Source organism: Rhincodon typus, chromosome 1 (genome assembly GCF_021869965.1).
Source record: "Rhincodon typus isolate 14 chromosome 1, sRhiTyp1.1, whole genome shotgun sequence".
Lineage (NCBI taxonomy): Eukaryota > Metazoa > Chordata > Chondrichthyes > Orectolobiformes > Rhincodontidae > Rhincodon > Rhincodon typus.
This window is the reverse complement of record NC_063332.1, coordinates 33,446,557-33,470,174: the sequence shown is the minus strand read 5'-3', so window position 1 is coordinate 33,470,174 and position 23,618 is coordinate 33,446,557. Positions and strand designations below refer to the sequence as shown.

Below are 23,618 nucleotides of genomic sequence, written 5' to 3'. Positions count from 1 at the left end.
CCCACAGTTCCTTCATCTAGATCATTAATGTATAAATGGACAAGTTGTGGTCCCAACACTGACTCCTGTGGAACACCCCTTGTTCACCGGCTGTCATCCTGAGAAAGACCCTTTTAACCCCACCCTCTGCTTTCTGCCAGAGAGCCAATCTTCTATCCATGCTGGTACCTTGCCTCTAACACCATGGGGCCTTATCTTACTCAGTAGCCTCCTGTGCGTCACCTTGTCAAAGGCCTTCTGGAAGTCCAGAAAGATGACATCCATTGCTTCTCCTTGGTCTAACCTGCTCATTACTTCCTCAAAGAATTCTAACAGATTTGTCAGGCATGACCTCCCCTTGATGAAGCCATGCTGACTTTGCCCTATTTTGCCATACAATTCCAAGTATTCAGAAATCTCATCCTTCACAATGGACTCTAAAATCTTACCCACAACCGAATAAAGGAGTTACATTCACTATGTTCCAACTAATGGGCTGGTGTCTGAATCAAGAGAGTTTTTGAAAATTAGATTCAATGCAATGATTATATTAGTAGCCACTTTTTTTTTTAAAGACTCTTGATTAACACCCATCTGAACCTGAACTTGCCAGCCCATAACTCCAACAATTTACTCAGGACCACCTTTCTGGTGATCGTGATTTTCCTAAGTAATCTCCTACTCTAACACTTCCAGATGTGTCGCTGTTTCTAGGATGTTACTTGTATCCTCTGTCATGACGACTGATGCAAAATATCTGTTCAATTCATCTGCCATTTCCTTATTCTCCAGTCTCACTTTCTATAGGATCAGCCCTCACCTTGTCAACATTTTTTCTCCTTTAAATATTTGTAGAAACTCTTATCTATTTTTATATGTTTAACTAGTTTTCTCTTGTACTCAAAACATTCCTTCTATTATTATTTTGGTCATTGATAAAGTTAATAAAGCACCAGGACAGGAAGGATACATCCAAGGCTACTGAGAGAAGAGAATAGAAATTATGGAGACCTTGGCCATAATTTTGCAGTCGTCTTTAGATGTAAGGGTAATGCCAGGATATATTACAACCTTATTCAAAATGAGTGTAACAATGAGTCTCGCCGCGACAGGTCAGTTAGTTTATTTCAGTGGTTGAAAGTCATTGTTTTTAGATTTTATTTTCCGTACAAAATTAACATGGCCAATTGTGGGTTAAATAAGGAAAGCCAGACAAATTTACTGAAAAAAAGTTTAGCTAACTTCCGGGAGTATTTTGAAAAAGAAACAGAGAGGGTTGATGAGGACAATGCTGTTAATGTGCTTTACATGTCTTCCAAAAGACATTTCCTACAGTGCCAAACAATAGACCTATGAAAGTTATAGCCCATAGAATAAAAGAGGCAGTTGCAACATGGGTACAGAATTGATTAACTGACAGCAAGCAAAAAGTAGTGCACACTGAATTATGTTTTACCCAGGGGAAGGTCTACAGTTGAGTTCCCAAGGTATCATGGTAGAACCTTTGCTTTTTCTGATATATATTTGATGAACTAGGCTTTGCTGTATAGGGCATAATTTCAAAATCTCTAGATGACACACAACTTGGAAGAATTGTGAACTACAAAAGGACGTGTTCAAGTTGGTGGAGTGGACCGAAAGCTGGAAAATGTAGTTCAATGTGGAAAATGTGAAGTGACTCATTTTGATAGGAAGAACATGGAGATACCGTATTAAGAAAAGGGTACTTTGTTTAAAAATTCCTTGATGGAATGTGGATGTCACTTGGTAGGCAGCATTTAGCGTCCATCCTCAATTGACCAGAGGTTAGTTAAGAGTCTGCTATATTGCTATGGGTCTCGAGTCATGTAGAGCAGACCAGGTAAGGATAGCTGATTTCCTTTTCTAAAGGACATTAGCGAACTAAATTTTGTTTTACAACATTCAGTGGTGGTTACATGGTCACCAATAGGCCAGCTTTTGACTCCATGTTTTTATTGAATTCAAATGTTAACGTCTGCCCTGGTGAGATTTGATCTCATGTACCTATAGCATTCATTTGGTGCTCTGGATTGCCAATCTGACATTACCACTGCCTCTGGAAATTTTAAATCCTGTATTTCTTAGCAGAGGGAATTGAGTATATAAATGCATAATTCACTGAAGCTAGTCGAGTAGGTTGAGAGAATGGTTCATAAAGCATAAAGTTTCTTAGGTTTTTTTTTAGTAGGGGCTTAGCATACACAAACAAAGAGCATAGAAGTTGTACAGTATAAAACCACTATTCTGACCTCAGCTGGAGAATCACATTCAGCTCTGGGTACCTCACTTTTGGAAAGATGTGAAGCTGTCGGAGAGAATGCAGAGAAGTTTCTCAAGAATGGTTCCAGGGAAGAGGAACTTCAGAATAAAGAAATTGAATGTGTTTTCCTTGGAAAGAAGAAGGTAGAAAGGAGGTATTATGGAAGTATTCAAAATCATTCAGTCTGGAGAGAGTATGGATCGGGACCTGTTCCCACTTGTGAACTGATTGAAAATGAGAGGGCACAGATTTAAAGTAATTGGCAGAGGTAGCAACACACAAAAATGAGATGAAACATGTTCATGCAGCTAGTGGTTGAGTCCTGGAAAGTTCTGCCTGAGAGTATGGTGGAGGCAGGTTTAATTGTTGCATTTATAAGGACATAAGAACATAAGAACTAGGAGCAGGAGTAGGCCATCTGGCCCCTCGAGCCTGCCCCACCATTTAATAAGATCATGGCTGATCTTTTTGAGACTCAGCTCCACTTACACGCCCACTCACCATAACCCTTAATTCCTTTACTGTTCAAAAATTTATCTAGCCTTGCCTTAAACACATTCAGTGAGGTAGCTTCAACCACTTCACTGGGCAGGGAATTCCACAGATTCACAACCCTTTGGGTGAAGAAGTTCCTCCTGACCTCAGTCCTACATCTGCTTCCCTTTATTTTGAGGCAATGCCCTCTAGTCCTAGTTTCACCTGCTAGCGGAAACAACCTCCCTGCCTCCACCTTATCTATTCCCTTCATAATCTTATATGTTTCTATAAGATCTCCCCTCATTCTTCTGAATTCCAATGAGTATAATCCCAATCTACTCAGTCTCTCCTCATAATCCAACTCTCTCAACTCTGGAATCAACCGAGTAAATCTCCTCTGCACCCCCTCCAGTGCTAGTATATCTCTTCTCAAGTAAGGAGACCAAAACTGCACACGGTACTCCAGGTGTGGCCTCACCAGGACCCTATACAGCTGCACACAGCCTCCCCGTTTTTAAACTCCATCTCTCTAGCAATGGCAGACAAAATTCCATTTGCCTTTTTAATCACCTGCTGCACCTGCAATCCTACTTTTAGCGATTCATGCACAAGGACACCCAAGTCCCTCTGCACAGCAGCGCGCTGCAATTTTTTTTAAAACATTGTCCATTTTGCTGTTATTCCTACCAAAATGGATGACCTCACACTTATCAACATTGTACTCCATCTGCCTGACCTTTGCCCACTCACTTAGACTATCTATATCCCTCTGCAGACTTTCAGTGCCTTCTGCACACTCTGCTCTACCACTCACCTTAGTGTCATCTGCAAATTTTGACACACCACACTTACTCCCAACTCCAAATCATCTATGTAAATTGTAAACAATGAAATTTGAAATGGAATTAGGCTGTTACCTCAAAAGTAGGAATGTATAGCGTTATAGGGAGGATGAGGGAGAATGGCACCAAGTGAATTAATTATTCAGAGAGCTGATACATAAATAATGGGCTGAATGGCTTACTTCTGTGCTGTAACAACTCAGTGTGACTTTAAATTTCCACACCGTTATGTCAGGGATCCAGAAATTAAGAGTGGAATATGAGGTTAGGAAATTGACCTTCCCTGGATTGGTTGGGGGGTGTAGGTGGAGATTTGTTTGCCAACATCTTTCTGGAATTCAAAGTAGAAAGGGTGAGGAAAGCAAGTGGTTTTCAATATTGTGTCAATTATTACAGATATTCTGCTAGCTAACTCAAGACTGTTGAAATGAAGCAAGGAAAAAGACTGCCATTTAAGTTTATAACAACAGCCTCCACTTACATAATGCTTTTAGTATAGTTTTCAAGGTGTTTCAGAAGAGCACTGTCAGATAGTGATGTCTAGACACAGAGTATTAGAGCTGGTAATCACAAGTTTGATTGAAGAAGTTAGCTTTTAGCAAGAACGTAACAAAGGCAGAGAAAATAGGAGGGAGCGAGTTCAAGACCTTAGGAAGTAGACAGCTTACGGCATGATCGTCAATGGCATGCAGTAAAACTTTGAGTTTGCAAAACGTTGTGGGAGAAAAGTAAACAGTTTCACCAGTGTTATGGGGCCAAAAGCCTGGAATTCCTTCCCTTATGTCATTGTGGGTCCATGTACAGCAGATAGGCTGTTACGATTCAAGAAAGCAATTCACAAGCACCTTCCCAAGGACATTGAGGGATGGCCAATAAATGCTGGCCCAGCCAGTAACACCCCACATTGCATGACTGAGTTTAAAAAATCAGAAAGAAAGGAAGATGCACACAGAGATTTTGGATAAAACCCAAAAGAACTGCAGATGCTGTGAATCGGGCAAAAACAGAAGTTGCTGGAAAAGCTCAGCGGGTCTGGCAACATCCGTGAAGAGAAATGAGAGTCCTGAGGAAGGGTCACTGGACGTGAAATCTTAACTCTGATTTCTCTTCACAGCTGTTGCCAGACCGGCTGAGCTTTTCCAATAACTTCTGTTTTTGTGACAAAGACTTTGGGACCTTGTGTAAGTTTATGTGTGCTCTTTGCTTTTGCCTGTTGACTCCATTTCGAGCTGCAGCTATTGTATTACTAGCCAGATTGGTAGTAATCAGATGAATTAACTTTAACCTTTGAATGAATGATTGTACCTGCAATGCAAACTTTCATTCCTTTGTGATTATTTCTATATTACATTTGACTGAGTCTGTGCCTTTTTTTTTTCTTTCATTTTGTTTTAAATCAAGAATTCCACAGATGAATGTTGCTGAGAGGTGGTCCTGCAGTTCCAAACTAATGGCCCATTTTAATTAAGGGTTCATTACCAACCAAGTAGTTGCAATCAAATAATCAGCAGGAATGCTCACTTAAGAATATCTTTTGTGAGCCTTTTTCTTTTCTGAAGGACTTAATGTAACCTGACCTTCCTTTCCAGATGGGCACCATAATTCCGATCCATGGACTTCCTCTGGTGGAATGAATCAGCCCGGTTATGGAGGAATGTTGGGAAACTCCTCCCACGCTCCACAGTCCAGCAGTTACTGCAGTCTGCACCCTCACGAGCGCCTGGTAATAGTGACATCTGGTGTGCTAACAGCCCACTGGCATCTTTCTTTAATGTCGTTGATTCCTGCCCATCAACGTCACCTGTTTACCCCTGTATTGCTCTTCAAATAGTAGAAATTTGGTTTTTAAAAAAAAAACAAAGAACTGTGAATGTTAGAAATTGGCAGCATAAACAGAAATTGCTGGAGAAACTCAACAGGTCTGGCAGCATCTGTGGACAGAAAGCAGAGATAATGTTTCAGGTCCAGTAACCCTTCTTTAGAACAGTTCTGAAGGAGCAAAGAAATAGGAACAAGTGAAGCAAAAACATCTCCATCCTGCCATTTCTCATGATAAGCTGCATGTAATCTGCTATGTACTAAAAGTTGTTTAATTATTACTTTTGTAGATTCTGAAACTGCTTTTTTTTTTGTTCTGCATATTACATTCTTATACCGTCATGAACTGAGCAAACTGACTGACTGCCGCAATGAAGGTATTTTCCCCATGGAACCAATGTTTGTGTGAACATGGACAGCTAGTCAACCACTGGCAGCAATGTAGTTGAGCCCAGTGCCTTTGTGCTGCAGCTATTTTGTCCCCCGCCCCACATAGTAACAGGGCTGTGACCATCTGCTGCATTAACACTAGCTCCAACTGAGATCAGCACAACATAGACGGACAATATTGTTTATGTTACTGGTCTAATACTTAAGAGGCCAGTAAGATTGCTTCAGAGACACAGGTTCAGATACCACCATGAGAGCTAGGCAGTTTAAATTCAGTTCAAAATAGATTTGGACTTTAATAGTTTCTGTAATTATGGAAATCATGAAACTGCTAGATAGTCATTTAAAACCCAGTTGCTTCACAAATATTCTTTAAGGAAGCAAATCTGCTGTTCTTACCCCAACGTGAGAGTTCAGACTCATCGCAATGTTGTTGACTAACTGTACCCCTCTGAACACCAATGGAAAATCATGCTAAAAATAAAACTGAATAGATCACCAGGAATCAGCCTAGACACAGGACACAATAAAAGCTCACGTATCCCAGTCAACAGTATAAAGTGTACCTAACAAATGGGGACTTGAGTCAAAGTAGGGAGAACTCTCCCATGGGAAAAATGAGCAAATAATCTGACATTATCAGTTTATTGGATCAGCCATGTTCTTGTTGAATATTGGAGGAGATTCAATGGGATGAATGCCCTAATTTAGTACCAATAACTTATGCATTTCAGCCAGCGTCTCTTCACCATTCCTGGGTATGACCTGTTCCATAAGCAGGACTGATCCAATAGGGGTGGCAAAATATGTTAAATATTTGCTACACAGTGGTCCTGGAACCTTCAACATTAACTCCAGACCCATAGAAACTTATAGGATCAGGTCAAACACAGACTAGGAAACCAATTGATTACATCTCCTACCTTTACTGAACTGATGAATCAATACTCATCCATACAGTGATTAATACCGTTTAAGGACTCATCACCTCCAGTATTTATCCAGCAGCAGACTGAGGTGTTTTGTCATGCAGGATGTCCCAAAAATAAATCCTGTTGCTTAAGGGTTTTTGGGGAGGGGTCCCTTCTTAAAAGACACTTCCTGATTGAGAGGCCTGTCATTGGGAAGCAGAGGGTCTTGGTGAAAACCATCTTGCACGTTGTTGCCAAGCCTCCTACCCCTAAGTGGCATTTAATTTGCCAGCCTTTGAAGAGACAATATGGAGTCTCCAGCTGACACTAGAGATTTCCGTTTGCCTCCTTTATCTATCACATTGCAACCACTGCTGGCTGAGTCCTTCAGGATTATATGTACATATATGCTAGACCTGGACAAATAGCAGTTGATGAAAGACCGAAAAGGAAAAGAAGATGGAAAAATCTATTTTACCCCATCCTCACATCTGCACAATGCACTATTGGTTAGAATTACCACATCTCAGTCCCCTCTTCACACTGAGAACACCCGTTTGTTAAAGTATACGGCAGTAGCATTGTATTAAATTTTCGATAGAAAGCAGCTCTAGCTGCTCAAAACTGCACATATATGACGTTCTGTGAGCCATCAGTAGTAGCAGAATATGTCCCACCACAATTTGTAGCCTCATAGCCTGACAGATCCCACACATCACCATTACCATCAAGCTGAGGAATTGACGTTGATTCATTGAGGGCTTTTGGGCAGCATACCAGAAGAAACAGCAGGTGTACCTAAAAGTGAGTTACCATGATAGTACACTGCAGGGTTACCTGCCTATTACATACAGGAGGCATCATGTGACAGAAGGAACAAAGCAATCCCATAACCAGCAGATCAGATCAAATCTGTATAGTCCAGCTACATCCAGTTGGTGCATGGTGGACATGAAAGTAGTCAATTTCCAACCTATCAATCTGTTCTCATTCTTCAGCAAAAAGATAGAAGATATAGTAGAGAATACTATCAAGTGCCACTTAACCATTTAAACTGCTCATTGCTCAGTTTTGATTTCATCAGGTTTACTGAGCTCCAGACCTTATTAAAACCTTTATCCAAACTTGGACAAAAGAGCTGCGTTACAAAGGTGACATGAGAGTGACTACCCTAGCCGTCAAGGCAGCATTTAACATTGTATCATAAGGAACATTAATACAACAAAAATTGATGTGGATCAGGGCTCAAGTTTTCAACTAGTTGGAGTCACATCTTACACAGAGGAGAAATGGTGGTCTTTTTAAATTCCCAGGATGCTGCTGCAGGAATTCTTTAGGCTAGTGTCCTATCCCCAAGCATCTTCAACTATTTTAATAGTGACCTTCCATTCATCGTGAGGTCAGAAGTGAGGATATTTGCTCATGATTTCTCAATGTTCAGTTCCATTCGCTACTCCTCAGATAATGTAACAGTCCTCATCCACGCCTTAGGGCAACACAGTGGTTCAGTATTTAGCAGTGCTGCCTTACAGTGCTGGGGACCTGAGTTCAATTCCAACCTTGGGCGACCCGTCTGTGTGGAGTTTGCATATTTTCCCCATGCTTGTACGGCTTTCGTCTGGGTGCTCTGGTTTCCTCCCACTGTCCAAAGATATGCACGTTGGGTGGATTGGCCATGGGAAATGTAGGGTTATAGGGATAGGGTTGGGAGTTTGGTCTGGGTAGGATGCTTCGAAGTTTCATTGTGGACTCAATGGGCCAAATGGCCTGCTTCCATACCATGGGGATCCTATGAATTTGGTATGGGCAATAAGTGCCAGCTTTGCCACTGATGCACACATCCCACAAAAATGGAATGTAACCTTTCTATTCTACATGATGCATTAATGCATTAACCCATGGGGGAGCTGAAAGCAACATATCTTAACAAGTTTACTAAAATAAAAGTAGTTTACATTGAAAATAATCACACTTCCCACAATTACAATATCTAAAATTATCACAATGGTCTTTCAACTACAGTGAAAATGCCTCCACAGCTAACTCTAGCGTACAGCATCTTCTAGGATCTGTTGATTTTTTTAATGACCATCTGAGAATCTATAATTTTTTCATAGGTTTCTCCTGCTAAAAATAACAAATATGCGGTATCATGGTATCTATTTGCATGGAACCATCTTGATGCTTTGATGACACATAATCTGAACACTCAGGTAAACTGGGTGTGACTCTTATTTTAAATGGTTCCCATGTTAGGAAGGAAACATGTGCATACGTTGGGGCATATGTCTGTATATTTTGTCACTCTTAAGTATTTCTTCATCAGTACCTCCTAACACACCATCCTCATTCAATTAAAACAGTTTTAAAATTTACAGTGCTATCACTAACCAACTCTGCTTAACTTGTCGGACATTTTCTCCTGTGGTTCTTTACCTTTAGGACACCTGGTATAGGTCTTCACCCTTCTCTTTTAGGGTTTCTCAATGGGAAAAACAAGATAAAAGAAAGTATAAGAGGAACGCCACACTATTTCTCGTGTTAATGCAATAAAATATTAAGCAGATCATATTTGCTGCACAGACCTCATGAAATGTCTGTTCATTGCCATTAACAAAAATCTGCATTTAATTAAAAAGATCCAAAAGTTCTGAAAAGATTTTTTCTTTATTTCTTTATGCTCCATTATAAATAATGGCTTAATTTATATTTTTTGTAAATCAAATACAGATCTTCTCTTTTCTGTAAGCCCATGAGCTTCTATTTGGGTGGGCTGCTTGGCGTGGAAAAGCCTAGTGTTTTCAATCTCTGCTATGTGCCTAGTGAGCATACTGTTTTAAAAAAAACACACCAAACATAGGAGAGGAAATAAGAGGCCATTTGGCTGAGGAACATTGATTTTAGAGATTCCTGAAATGAAATGAAAACTAACATGCTCTGCACTTTTTATTAACAAAATCTGTAAAGTTATTTTAACGAAAAAAAGTCCAGTGAAAACTACATTATGATTTTAGTGGAGAATTGATAACTGTCTGATCAAGGGTTTATCTAATCATGTGGGGTTCAGAAATGGGACTTCAAGTGGTGGAGTTTTAATGTAAAGGCTTGCCTGAACGGTAATTGAAATGTAGAATCTTTCCCTCCCAGACTTCTTAACTTCCATTGCTTTTCTCCTTACAATCACCTGATGTTAGGAAAGTCATAAACTGGTATTACCACTTATTGATTTCCTTCTTTTATACCCTTTATAACCTTCCTTGGTGTTTATGGCTTTCCCATCTTTTGCATTGAAAAGTAAAGCTAGCCCTAAAGGATTTTTTTAAAATCTGCTACATGAATGGCTGCGCTGTTCCTTTCACATACTTCAAGCCCCATTTGCACTTTGCAGTAACTGCAAACGGGGCAGGACTGCAAAGATTAAAACAACTGACAGATGTGACTTGCTCAAGGACAGTGGTGTGCCAGGGCGAATATTGTTTCAAATGCATGAAAGTAACTGCACCCAGCTTTAAATACACCTCTCGCTTCTTTAATAAATCTGAGCGCTAGGGGTTAAGACTTGTAAATAGCACCAATGTGATTACAAACAGCCGGTGACGATTCTAATGCTGTCCTGCAACATGATCCTGGTTCCATCTCACCATCTCAATTAAAAACAAACAGCATTCTGGTCAGAGCCCCTATTATTTGTTATATTATCATGACTTGCATATTTTTCTGTGTTCATCTAGGACTTTTTTTATTGTTACAAGTACATTTTCATTTTAAATTGTATATCCCGGATAGGATTTTCTATTAAAAAGATGATGGTGATGTTAACTTTGTTCGATCACAACGATCACAAAACAAAATCTACAAGGCTTCATCCAAATAAGTATATAAAAAAAATTACTGGGATGCATTAACAAGCCATTTTGTATAGTATTTGAAAGTAAAAGTTGAGGCCCTGGCCCTTTATTTTACTCGGTGTCCTGGCGGTAGAGCTGCCTTAATATTTTGGGCAATAGAGGGTAAAAATGTGTCTCCTTGACCGTCTTCTCTCCCACCTATCCACTCCTCCCACCTCACTGACCAATCCCCACCACTGCCTACCTGCACTCACCTATCACCATCCCACCTACATTCCCCAGCCCCACCCCTCCTCTCTCGATTTATTTCAGAGATCCCTATCCCTTCCCCTTCCCCATTTCTGAAGAAGGATCCCAACCCGAAACATCAGCTTTCCTGCTCCTCGGATGCTGCCTGGCCTGCTGTGTTCCTCCAGCGCCAAACTGTGTTATCTCTGACTCCAGCATCAGCAGTTCTTACTATCTCTTGCACGAATAGGAGACAGGGTTAAAAAATTATGGCTTTTTCAAAGAGCTAGCATGGGCAGGAAGGAATAAATGACTTCAGTGTTTACTCTGGTACTATGTGGGCGTCAAAAGAATTAAAACATAGGGTTAGATTTGCTTGAAAATAAGTCGTAACATGACCGAATTTTACATTCACTTGGAATGGGAGAAGCAAGGTTCTAAGACTAGTGTTTTAAATTTTAATCAGGTAACTATAAGACCAAAATGAACTGAGAAATAAGACTAAGGCATAAGCGAATAACTCTAAGGCAAGCCCAACTCCTGCTCCTAATTGGTATGTTCGTAAGTAAATCCTGATTATATCCAGAACTGATATCATTTGTGAAATTAATACATTTTTTCTGCTTTTATTTCTTTATTATATATACATATATAAACCACAGAGCTACCCACCACACTCCTCAACGGACATAAATGCCAGTCTCCCACCAATGTCTAGTTTCCACCGCAGTGGCACAAATCACTATGGTACTGCGTCCTGCACACCACCTGCTGCCAACGGAACAGACAATATCATGGGTAAGTTACTGACAAATAAGTACTAGCTTACTGCGTTTTTGGGAAAAAAAAATAACTTCGCTGAACTTATCAAATGTTACACATAACTTCTCACTGCTACTGTTTTGGTGAAGTTGTTTTTCTAGAGAACCAAGAGGTTATTGAATCAGTTGATTGTAGCCAAGCAGTTTATTTTATTAGAACAAAATGATACGAGCCATTAAAAGAATCCCAGTTAATCAGCATGACTTTAGCATACTGGTCGCTTTTCATGTTGTTTCATATGTATGTAAGAACTGGGGGCCAGAGTAAGGGGAGGTGGTGCCGTAGTGGTAATGTCAGTGTTTTAGTCCTACAGACCTCAGCCTAATAGGAACAGGGGTAGACTATTCAGCTTACAGAGTATACCCACCTATATAGCACTTCTACTGTATTGTCAAGGTGGTAGAGAAAGTGGCTTTTCACCCTCACTATGTCCAGAACTTATTTTAAAAGGCCTTACTTTATAACATCATCTTTTCAATCAGCTGATCATACACTTCAATGCCCTTTACCCACACTATCCCCGTAATCTTTGACACCACTGGTATCTTTGAATCGCTGCCTTAAACATTCTCAAAGAATAAGCCTCCACATACTTCAATGGTAGAGAATTCCAAATGTTCTTGAGGTATGGGTTTGAATCCCACCATGGTAGATGGTGAAATCTGAATTCAATGAAAGGCTGGAATAATAATAACCATGTACCATGTAACTCCGGTTGAATGTCATTTAAAAAAAACCCACCTGTTTCACCAATATCCTTTAGGGAAGAAAATCTGTTGTCCTTAGCTGATCTGGTCTGGCCTGCATGTGACTCCACACCCACAGCAATATGGTTGACTGTAAACTATGCTCTGGGCAACTGGGGGAAAAGGCAGTAAAAAGTGACACACATCCCATGAACAAATATTTTGTAAGAAAAAGCTCTTTAAGCTTACGTTACCACTCAATAAGACCCTGGCAGTTCTGATTGTAAGCTCAAATCTGCATTCTGGCCGACCCCTGGTAACTTACCAACCTTAACACGGTTATTAAGTTGCTGAAGTTGAAACCTAACAAATGAAATGCATGATTGGAGGGAAAGAGGGAGAACTGTACAATTGTTATGTTACTTGCAATATTCAAAGTATCACCTTTTTGGAAAACAGTGCTTCACCCTTTGTTGTCTATCCTTGGGACTTCATTAGTTCCTAAGCTCTCTAAGATTGAATTTCTAGCGTGTCTATTACATTGTCAATGTTGTAGAGAATGTGGCTTTTCACCCTCACTATGTTCAGAACTAATTTTAAAAGGTCTTGCTGTATAACATTTTTTTTCAATCAGCTGGTTACGAGCAGTGAGCAAAATTAAGCGAGCTGGTTCATATAAAACTCAGCATATACTTGGTGCAATAACTAGCATTTTTGTATGCTGTACCTGCTATGGCCAGGAGAGGAAGGGGAACTTACCCCTTCCTGCCCCCACCCCCACCACCACCACCATTTGATCACTTGCAACAAATACTTTTCTTTATTTTTAGCACAAAACTACATTTTGCTTAATGAAAATATAATTAACCAAATCAAAATGAAGGAGCCAAATTTGCAAGGTGTTCTTGAATGAAAGAAACAATTGTTTTATCTACTACCCCCAAAAAATTAATAAAAGTGTGACATCAAATACACACACATACAGGTAAAAAGCTTACAAACAAACAAAAGTGGAAGGAGTGTTAACAATTCCATTCTAAAGATTTTACAGACTTTGAGCTGTGAGTGTGACCTAAGTTCCAGCTGTTTAGCTGTTCTCTTGTTTGTTCGGCAATGAAGAAGTTTTTCAGATATTCTTGATGAATTATTGTTTTCCAAAATTTCTTTATCACAGGCGCTGAACTAAGGGTTGAGAGAGAATTCAAAGTTCTTGCTATCAAATTATGTTCCTTTTTTTGCTTTCCTGCTCTTCAAAAGCAGCTTTGAAATATGGCGCAGTGTGCCTTTTGGAGTCTACTTACGTTGTCTTTCTGACCTGGCTGATCTACAGGTGACTTTCATCACAATATGTAATTTCCAGAAAGGTGTCAATCCACTAGGAGAGACAGATCAGAGTTTTGCTACATTTTATGACAATGTTAATTGTAGCTCAGACCGATCCTTGTTTCATGAGCTTGGTTTAATCTGTTCCGATGATCACAGCAACCGTTTTGGGTCAGTATTTGTTCTTTTTTTTAAAGTGGTCACCTTAGTGCATGAAGGTCTTGGGATTATAAACAGAGATGAAAGTTGAATATTGATGATGCTCGTTTACCATTATCATAACCTGACATCCAATAATTCTAATTATTATGATAAAAATTACAAAAATATGCTTTACAAACAGAATGAACATTATGAACGGTATGAATAGAATGGGTTTGTAAAGTGTCTTGGTACATATAGTATTCTAAAACTCCTTCTATGTATAATCCGAAAGAAAGAACTTTTTCTCTTTTGTAAGTTCCAGTTGGACTATCAGTCATGAAAACCAAAACATTCCAGAAGATCTTAAAAATAAAACGTTCAAGCAATTAGTGATAACCACACCCAAAAGACCTCAGACTTGAGTAATGTCTGAATGTAATGTTGGGTTTGTGTGAAACTCTGAGTCAGCCAGATGATCATTAAAAGGGCACTGTTTTATGAAATGCCTTTGGAAAGCTTTTCCCTTCCCTTACCTTTACAAGCTAAACAAATGGTGACAATTACATTTTTTTAAAAAAAATCATTATCCCATCACTTCAGTGGTGCCATTCAGTGACTGAAACAAGTTATTTTGCCAAACTGTTTTTCCACAAAGAGCCTGGATCCGTTCAATGACAAGAGAACCTTAGAATTTTATGTTATAGTAAGGCTTTTCAACCATTTGTCTTAATGCTGAAGAAATCCAAACCTGATCCCACTGCTGTACAAGCTCTTCTGAACCTTCTTTCTGCTTCAAATATTTATTCAATTTTTCCATTAAAAGATGTAGTGCTCTATTTTTCTCTGTCACACAACATTCAATGCTTCTACAAACTTTAAATCAAAAGAATACTGCTAACATCTCTGCTTGCTTTCTGCACCTATTAATCACAGAACAATAGTTTTTAAATACAGGAACAAAAACAAAGTTGCTGGAAAAGCTCAGCAGGTTTGGCAGCATCTGTGAAGGAGAAAACAGAGTTAACGTTTCGGGTCCGGTGACCCTTCCACCCATTCTAATAATTTTAAATTGCTGACCACTTATCACCAGGGGTTATCTTGTGTGAAAAGTTCAGACGGGTTGGACCTATACACATTGGAATTTAGAAGAATGAGAGGTCATTTAAGAGACCCTTATGAGACATTTGCAGTTGATGTAAGAATGTTTTACCTTGTAATACAGATTTATTTTAAAAACAAGTGTTCTCCCATTTAAGACAGAAATGAGGAGAACCTTTCCACTGGGTTTTGAGAGTCTGTTCTCTTCCCCATAAACATTAAATATTTTTAAAGTACATGTAGATAGGTTTTGACTGACAAAGGAGTCAAATGATAGGGTAGCCAGGAAAGTAAGGTGAGGCCAAAATCAGATAAACTGAAGTCTTATTAAATGATCAGGTAAGCTTGAGAGATTAAATACCTATGTCTGCTCCAAACTGTTATGTTGTTGTTCTTCAATCAAAGGAATCAAAAATCTTTTCCTACTATTCCTATCAGAATTTTACTTTTTAAAATCTATATTCACCCACTGCTCTCCAGTGGAAAGAGTAACAGTATTTCAAGTTTGTTATTACGGCTTCTCATTCCTGATTTTATTGTGACAAATCTGTATTGAACACCCCTCATACCATTGTCCTCTCCACAAGTAGAAGCCAAAAAGTGCAGACAGGTCTCTTAATGGTTGTGTAATCAAAGCTTTGCACATTTTTTGATTTTTCATATCAGTTACAGAGTCATAGAGTCATGCAGAACCTTCAGTCCAACTCATCTGCACGAGCCGGACATCCTGACATGACCTAGACCCATTTGCCAGCATTTGGCCCATATCCCTGTAAACCGTTTATATTCATATACCCATCCAGATACCTTTTAAATGTTGTAATTGTACCAGCCTCCAGCACTTTCTCTGGCAGCTCCATATGCGCACCACCCTCTACGTGGAAAAAGTTGCCCCTCAGGTCCTTTTTAAGCCCTTGCCCTCTCACCTTAAACCTATGCCCTCTAGTTTTGGACTCCCCCACTCTAGGACAAAGACTTTGGCTATTCACCCTATCCATGCCCCTCATGATTTTATAAACCTCTTTAAGGTCACCCCTCAGCCTCCAACGCTCCAGGGATAAAAGCCTCAGCCCAAAAGCATGCAGGAAGTTAGTAAGACCTCTGCTGACAGATCGATGAGCAAAAGTTTCAAAGGCGTGATGCCAAGTCATAGAGGCTTTAAGCAACCTGAGATGCTGCTTGATTTGCATCATTAACAGGTCATTGCTCGAGCAGAGAAGGCGAGGCTCGAATTGGCTTTATTGTCCCTGAACAAGGATAGGAATAAATCAGCAACAACTTCTGCTCATAATTATCATCCATTGTTCCCTGCTAGGAAGTATATGTGCATGATATTCTTGTGCTAACAATAAAAGATTAAGGTTAATTTTACTGGGCTGCAACATCGTTAAAACTGATTGCAATAATGGTGATAGGACTGCAACAGTTCACATTTGTTGCAAGTGATATTGTTTCCTAAAATTGAACTTTGAAAGATTCCCACTGAGTGCAAATGTTACAAGCTTTGCTTCACATCAGGTGCTGTTGTATTCCTTTGAGTATGAAGATTACCTCCAAAAAATGATTACACAACAATGAACAGAAATACAGATGGGCAACATTGCTGTTGAATGCCCTATGCAGTTTGAATATTAAGTTCATGTCCCATTGATACAAACTGTGTGCTGTCGTTCACTCCTGGACATCATCTTTAAACAAGTTATGTACAAATATCTCATTTTATGTATTTATATGTATACATATCAATATACTCTAGAAGCATTTAATGTAGTTGCTTTATGTTTGTGCTTATGTTATTGCCTTAATGACTTCACTTAAATACTAGATCACACTTTCTCCAGATGTAGAAAATCATAGAATTTAGACACAGAAGCTGGACACTAGACTCATCAGTGCTGCTGTCTGCATGAACCACCATGTTTTAATTTTTCTCGGTTGCTAGCTTCAGTGCACTTTAATAGCCCTCTTCTTCAAGAATCTAATTTCCTTTTGTCTAAAAGACATATCCTGATTTTGAGCAAGAGATTTGCTCTGATAACTTTAGCCAGTTGCCATGTGAAAACAGGCACAAAAAGAACTGTCTCTTTGTGCCTTTAGAATCAGAAGTGTAACCTTCATAAGTGCTTGCCGCTCTTCAGACTTTTGCTTTCTGAACTGAGCATGCTGGGACCTATCCTCATTCTGTCTTTATATCTCTCACTGCTAACTTAAATAGAAAGGAGCAGCTGTTTTTGGGCTGTGTAAGCACCAGTATCTTCTGACATGCCTGATGGTATTCAATCAGTAATTTAATCAGTAAAGGACAAGGGCATTCACAACTCGCTTGGAATTCCTGCTAAGACCTAAAACGTAGAAACTGTGAAAGTCTCAGTGTTTGACAGTTTTCTCTCCACCTAATAGTCCATCTGTGTGGAATAAAACCGATACTATTACATTTCAACATTAGTGATGTCATCTGGCAGTTTTCCACAGCCCTATGACATGGGCTTTTTTTCTCCTGATAAGTAAAATGTTATGCTGGAATGTTTCTGCAGGTTGTGACCTAATTTGATTTTTTTTTTTGCTTCTAGTAACCAGAGCAGCAGCGCCAACTGGCAGCTCACAGACTGGCGATGCACTGGGTAAAGCACTTGCATCAGTAAGTGGAGAGACTATTGTCCACTTATCTTCCTTTTGTGTGGAAAGGGGCAAGGCTGTGAATGGTAAAAGTTAACTTAAATGCATGTGTACATTTTCATGTTTATCTTATGTATGTTTATGTAGCACCTCAAAATACTTGAGACAGTCTTGGCTGTTCTTAAACATGATTACTTACGGGCACAGCCAATTTAATCCAAACTTCTTGGCTGTCTGGATAGGATTTGGATTTGTTTTTAAGGGCATAATCTGTTTTTAAGACAGCCGCAGCGGCTACCTGGCATAATAAATGCAATTGCAACATTTAGCTGGACTTCTTGATGCTAGCATCCAAAGAGACCTGACCTGGGAAGATGAGTTTTGCCCAGTTGGATTTTAAACCAGTTTGGCACTTTAGCGCTTGGAGTTTTCTTTTGTAAAGCAGTGTTTATTTTTTAACTCCAAGAGATAGAAACAAGAAAATACTTTATCTCTGAGTTTTAGAAAAGCATGGTGATGAAATGTTCATAGGGTATTTCACTTTCGAAATAAATGTCTTTGGGGGGAGAAAAGCAGAGGTTGATGAAAGCATGATTGTGAAACTTAGAATGGAGTACACATTGTTATTGTGTCAACAGATTGCTCCACTGTGTAGTGAGACATGGTTTATACTCAGTGACTTCCTGTCTGCTAATTTCCCCAATCTTAGCTGTGCCCCTCTGGAAAGGTAATGATCTCAACTCATGTTGTTGTGTCCATTTTGCAAGCATCCAATACTTAGCATCTAAGTTGGTCAGCAGTGTTTGTGTGCTTATTCTGAGCTATAAGTGTAGCATTTATTGTATTGGTGCTAATTGGCAAGAATTCTGCAGGACTTCTGCCTGAAACAGACAGTCAAACTTCTGAATACCTATCCAGCAGATTAAGCGTGTGTGTGATGCATCCAGACCAAATTATGAATTTTAAGGAACATATGATCAATGGGCAGTACATTAGGGTCTGACCATTCCATTACAGGGAATGCTTACATCAATCTAACACTTGTGCATCTCCAAGAAAGTTTTGGTTAAGAAATAGGCCCACTTATATCAGATATCTGTAATATGGACGTTAGAAGAGGGAAGGACAACAGCACTGATGAATGCTATCACCGCTTTAACATATTAAAGCTCTGCATGAATTCCTAGATTGTACTGATTGGAGATCTGCATGAATTGTCCTGAAGACAGAATTTCCACCATTTGTACTTAGTCTGATTGCTCCTCCCCTACTCACTTCCCAACATACAGTATTTAAGGTCCAACTCTTCATGTGGTAAGAGTGTGTATATAAAATAATATGTACAACAGGTATATTGAGAGAGAAACAGAAATTGCTGGAGAAACTCAGCACATCTGGCAGCATCTGTGGGTAGAAAGCAGAGTTAATATTTCGAGTCCAGTGACTCTTCTTTAGAATCGCCGAACTCAAAATTTTCTGACGCTGCTTTCTTCCCACAGATGCTGCCAGACCTGCTGAGTTTCTCCGGCAATTTCTGTTTTTGTTTCACATCTCCAGCATCTGCAGCCGTATGTTTTATTTTAGGTATATTGCGAGAGTGGTTAGAAAAGCAAATGGGAACTTGGGCATTTTCAATAGGAGGCATCGATTGAAAAAGGAGGCAAGTTACACTGAACCTATAAAAAGCACTTTTAAGCCCCAGTTCAGTTACTCCAGCCTGCTCTAGTCACCATACTCTAGTCACCATTGTCTAGGAAAAACATACAGGTCTTTTAAAGGGTGCAGAGCAGATTGATCAGAATCTTTACAAGGAGGAGGCTGGTTTAGTGGCATGATCAGGTTGAAAGGCTGGCAGTGTACTTCTTGGAGCAAAGTTAGTTATGGGCAGATTTGATAGAGAAAGAAAAGATTATGAAAGGCGTTGATAAGATAGACAAGGAAAACTTCTTATTCACTAATGGTTGAAGAACTTGGGAGTGTACATTTTAGATTTTTGACAAGAGATGCAGGGGAATGTGAAGAAGAAACTTTCTGCACAAGTGGTAATGAGCTGGATAGTGATGCCTGTGAGTGTGGTGGAAGTTGAAGCAACCAACGATTATGAAAGGAAATTAAGCAGTCACTTGATGGAAATATATCTACAGGACTATAGATACTGAGCATAGTAGTGGGACTGACCAGATTGCTCCCTGGAAGGCTGTCATACAAGTAACAGGCTTAATGGCATTCTGTGCTGTACGTGACCAAACATTGCACTAAACTGACACAGAAATTAAATATTTGTATTAGCTCTATCGCATGCTCTTTTCTTTGTGACCTATTTGAAATCCATGTTTTAAGTTGCACTTTAAGCTGTACTAGGTTGGAAAACAACTCGCATCTTTCAGTTTTTGGAATTTTACTGCAAGGCAACTGTAAATTTGCAACGAATGTAAAATGCTCAACAGTGGAATAAATGGGGTGATAATTTACAGAGTGTTAAAAGACAAATAAGCGATTATTATGGTGGAAATAGAATGGCCAGCACAATGTATAATTGAACTGTGATGATTAGACTTAGTGTCCTGCTAATACAAAAATATTCCTGCTTGTATTTTAGATCTACTCACCCGACCACACTAACAACAGTTTCCCTTCAACTCCATCAACGCCTGTTGGATCTCCGCCAACCCTCACAGGTAAAATAATCCACCAGTCTTTCAGGCAAGTTGAATGTCAATGTGTGTGTGTGTTTGGCATTTTTCTTTCCCTCTTGTGTCTTGACCGGAAACACCATGCATTTAACCCTGATCTCTGTTTTTAGCAGGTACCTCTGTGTGGTCCAGAAATGGAGGCCAGGGTCCATCTTCTCCCAATTACGAAGGCCCACTTCACTCTTTGGTAGGTCTGAGAACAAAAATGCAACAATATGCTATCAAAATAAAACTAATTTATTCCATTTACACACTGAATCTGGCAGTGCCTTTGAAATATCTTCCCTGTTGCTTTTTTGGGGATAAATAGATGTATGTCTTTCTCTCTCATTAAATTACATCAAGTCTTCAGTAGATTTCTGTATTTAGAAAGCTTCAGGTGGAGCAAAGTTGTAGCATTTTTCAACATTTAGCTGTCTGGGAACAATTGAGTTCTGTAGTATGTATATATTTGTTGGAATAATGTGGCATTTTCCTCCTTCAAAATTTATATTTTCTATGTTGAAAATTAGACTAACATGAAAAGTTTTGAAAGTGTGTAGCTGATAAGGCGAGTATGAGATAAGGGGGTAGGACACTCTCCTTTTTCCACGAGCAACTATATTCAAAGAGATTGTGAGCAATTTCACTTACGCCCTCCTTTTTGTGGTATAATTTCTAGCAGTGGAAATTGTGGGTCCCAGGCTCTCCTAGGCATCCTTGCTAATTTCATGCCCTGTGTGGCACAGAGTTCAATATGGACATTCTTAAGGATACACTTGCATAGGAGGCAGTACAGCAAAGGTTCAATAGATTAGCAAAAGTTCAGTAGATTGGTTCCTGAGATGCTGGAGTTGAACTGTAATGAGAGGCAGAATAAATCTGGAGAAGAACAAGAGGTGACAATTCAGTAGATTTCTTTTTTTAAATCACATTTTCACTTTTGATTTCCGGATCCTCTTAAAATTCCGGTTCTGAAATTACTGTGTAGAACCTGATCCCGTGTATGCTTTTCTTATTCCACAAACAAATACATTCAAAGGAATTGTGAATGATCCCTGGATTATTGTTTGGTCTACTATAGTATTCATCCAGTAACATGCCAACTGTGCTACTGCCCCTTAAACAGGCATCTGAATGAAAATTTTGAGGTATAATGTAAATGCAATAGTTGGGAAAGTGGTGAGCATTCCAGAACCACTGAAATTTATTTGAAGCATTATATAATGTACTGCATTTCTGCCCGTTTTCCAGCTATTTATACCCACTCATGGGGCATAGACATTCGGAAAATTGACTTTGAGTTAACGTTGGGTGTTGTAGCCGAAGTGTTTCATTCTTCGACACTGACATCCTACACAGAGCTCAGTCAAATAAGTTGTAAATTTTAACAGTTGTTATTTATGTTGTGGTATTTCCAAGTTCCTCATTGTCCAAAATTGCAAACTATTGCTTCACTTTAAAATATTTTTTAGCTTGAGAAATGGAAAATAATTTCCTTTGCAGTTCGCGTTTAGGAATGTTACTACATTTATCAAGGTCATCTGGTGATTAGTATGTACTTGCATACTCATATTTCAGAATTTTGGCTCAAGTTTCCTGTCAGTGTTCGGTGAAGTAAAAGTCGCCGTACTCATACTGAACCAGAGGGCTGCTGTCTCTGAGAGAGACGACCGGTGTTAGTTTAGCCTGGAGGTCACCACACCTCACGCAAGGGGAAAGGTTAAGAAGGAGAGTCCTTTATGATGATAACTTCAGCCAGTGCAGGAATTTAACCCATGCTGTTGGCACCACTCTGCATCACTAACCAGTAAACTGAGCTAATCGATCACTTGCCATCAGTATTCCATCTTAAACAAGACAACTGCTTTAGCTATGTAATAGTTCAGACTAAGCAAACAGTGGACTGGTTACTTATATTTTAAGCAACCTGTTACTCAGAACCAGGAGGGAAACAACACTGAATTTAAAAAAAGGTCTTGGTAGAATCGCTCATTAATTATGCAATATTATTTCTTGCAGCATACTGTTCTATTGGTTTCCTTACGTCTTGAATGTATTCTCCAAATCTGCAAAGTGACATATTGCTTTTATAACAATGAAAGGGTTGAGTTATCTTTGTGATGGCAATTTTTTGACACGTTTGAAATGTTTTAGGGTATAGTAACAACATTTTCATTGCCTTAACATAATGAAACATTCCAAGGCACTTTAAAGGGGCAATATAAAAGAAGTATGACATAAAAGTCACATAAGGAGATGTTAGATCAGATGGCCAAAGCTTGGTCAAAGTGGTAGGCTTTAAGAAGTGCCTTAGCAGAGAAGAGAGGTGGAGAGATGAGGGTGGGTTCTGCAGAGCATAGTGACTAGGAAACTAAAGGGTTGGCCACCAATGATGAAGTGATTAAAATCTAGGATGTGTAACTTGCCAGAATTAGATTATATTGGAGGGTTATGAGTTTGGTGGGATTACAGAGATAAAGAGGCAAGGTCCATGAAGGAATTTGGAGAAAAAAAAGGACGAAAATTTTAAAATAAAGGCATTGATTTACAGAGAACCATGTACCTGGGCAAGCATAGGAATGAGTGATGAAAAAGATTTAGTGGGAGTTAGCATTTGGACATCTGAGATTTGGATGAGCTCAAGTCCAGAGGGTAGAATCTGGGTCACCAGAAATGCTTTGGAATATTCCAGTCTAGAGGTAGAGAAATCATGAATGAAGCAAAACTTTTGCCACTGTGTGAAATGGTTGCAAATATTTGTATGCGATATGATTACTAACTGTCTTATTTTTAGCAAACCCGAATTGAAGACCGCTTGGAAAGATTGGATGATGCCATTCATGTCCTGCGAAATCATGCAGTGGGGCCATCTACAGCCATGCCAGGTAGCCATAGTGACTTGCACAGTTTAATAGGAGCATCACATAACGGACCTATGGGAGGCTTGGCATCAGGATATGGGACAGGCTTGCTGTCAGCTAACCGACATACTTTAATGGTAAGACATCAGCATTGACAGCTGCCTGAAAATGAATTGTTGGTATTTGAGAATTTAAATAAATGACACGTGCCTATGCTTCGTTATTTTCCAGCAAATACATATGGACCGCAAGCCCTTGCAAACTGACTTTAACTCTTTTTTTTCCTAAAAAAAAATTTACTTCATCCAAAATATTATCTGATCCAACTCGGTGTTGGGAGTACTTTGTTTTGCAAAGATAACACTTGCCATAATCTATTAAATTCACATTTATAGAAAGAGAATTTTCAGCCATTTGGTCACAATTTGAATGCAAAACGATAACTCAGTGTTCAAAATATTTAATCCTGCATCAGTCTAATATGTGCTAATGTGAGCTAATTTTTGATTGGTGGGTGTGGGTTGCAGTGAGTGGGGAAAAAGAAACCAGAAAAGGAATGCTGAAAAATATGAATGAACCATGACTCCTGTATTTTTAAATATGTAATCCCATGGAAGTA

General features: G+C 39.3%; 1 protein-coding gene across 11 annotated transcripts in view; it reads left to right on the top strand.

Moving 5' to 3' along the window:
• LOC109911130 (transcription factor 4) overlaps positions 1 to 23,618 on the top strand; it is a 551,558-nt gene that overhangs the window by 468,935 nt on the left and 59,005 nt on the right. For 9 of the 11 annotated variants that reach the window (XM_048596040.1, XM_048596052.1, XM_048596047.1 and 6 more), the window contains 6 exons: positions 5,169 to 5,302; positions 11,437 to 11,572; positions 17,418 to 17,485; positions 20,063 to 20,141; positions 20,267 to 20,343; positions 22,933 to 23,136. In XM_048596040.1, the coding sequence (XP_048451997.1) occupies positions 5,169 to 5,302; positions 11,437 to 11,572; positions 17,418 to 17,485; positions 20,063 to 20,141; positions 20,267 to 20,343; positions 22,933 to 23,136 (698 nt within the window). The remainder of the gene's footprint in view (positions 1 to 5,168; positions 5,303 to 11,436; positions 11,573 to 17,417; positions 17,486 to 20,062; positions 20,142 to 20,266; positions 20,344 to 22,932; positions 23,137 to 23,618) is intronic. The other 2 variants (XM_048596033.1, XM_048596088.1) reach the window with 1 other exon arrangement.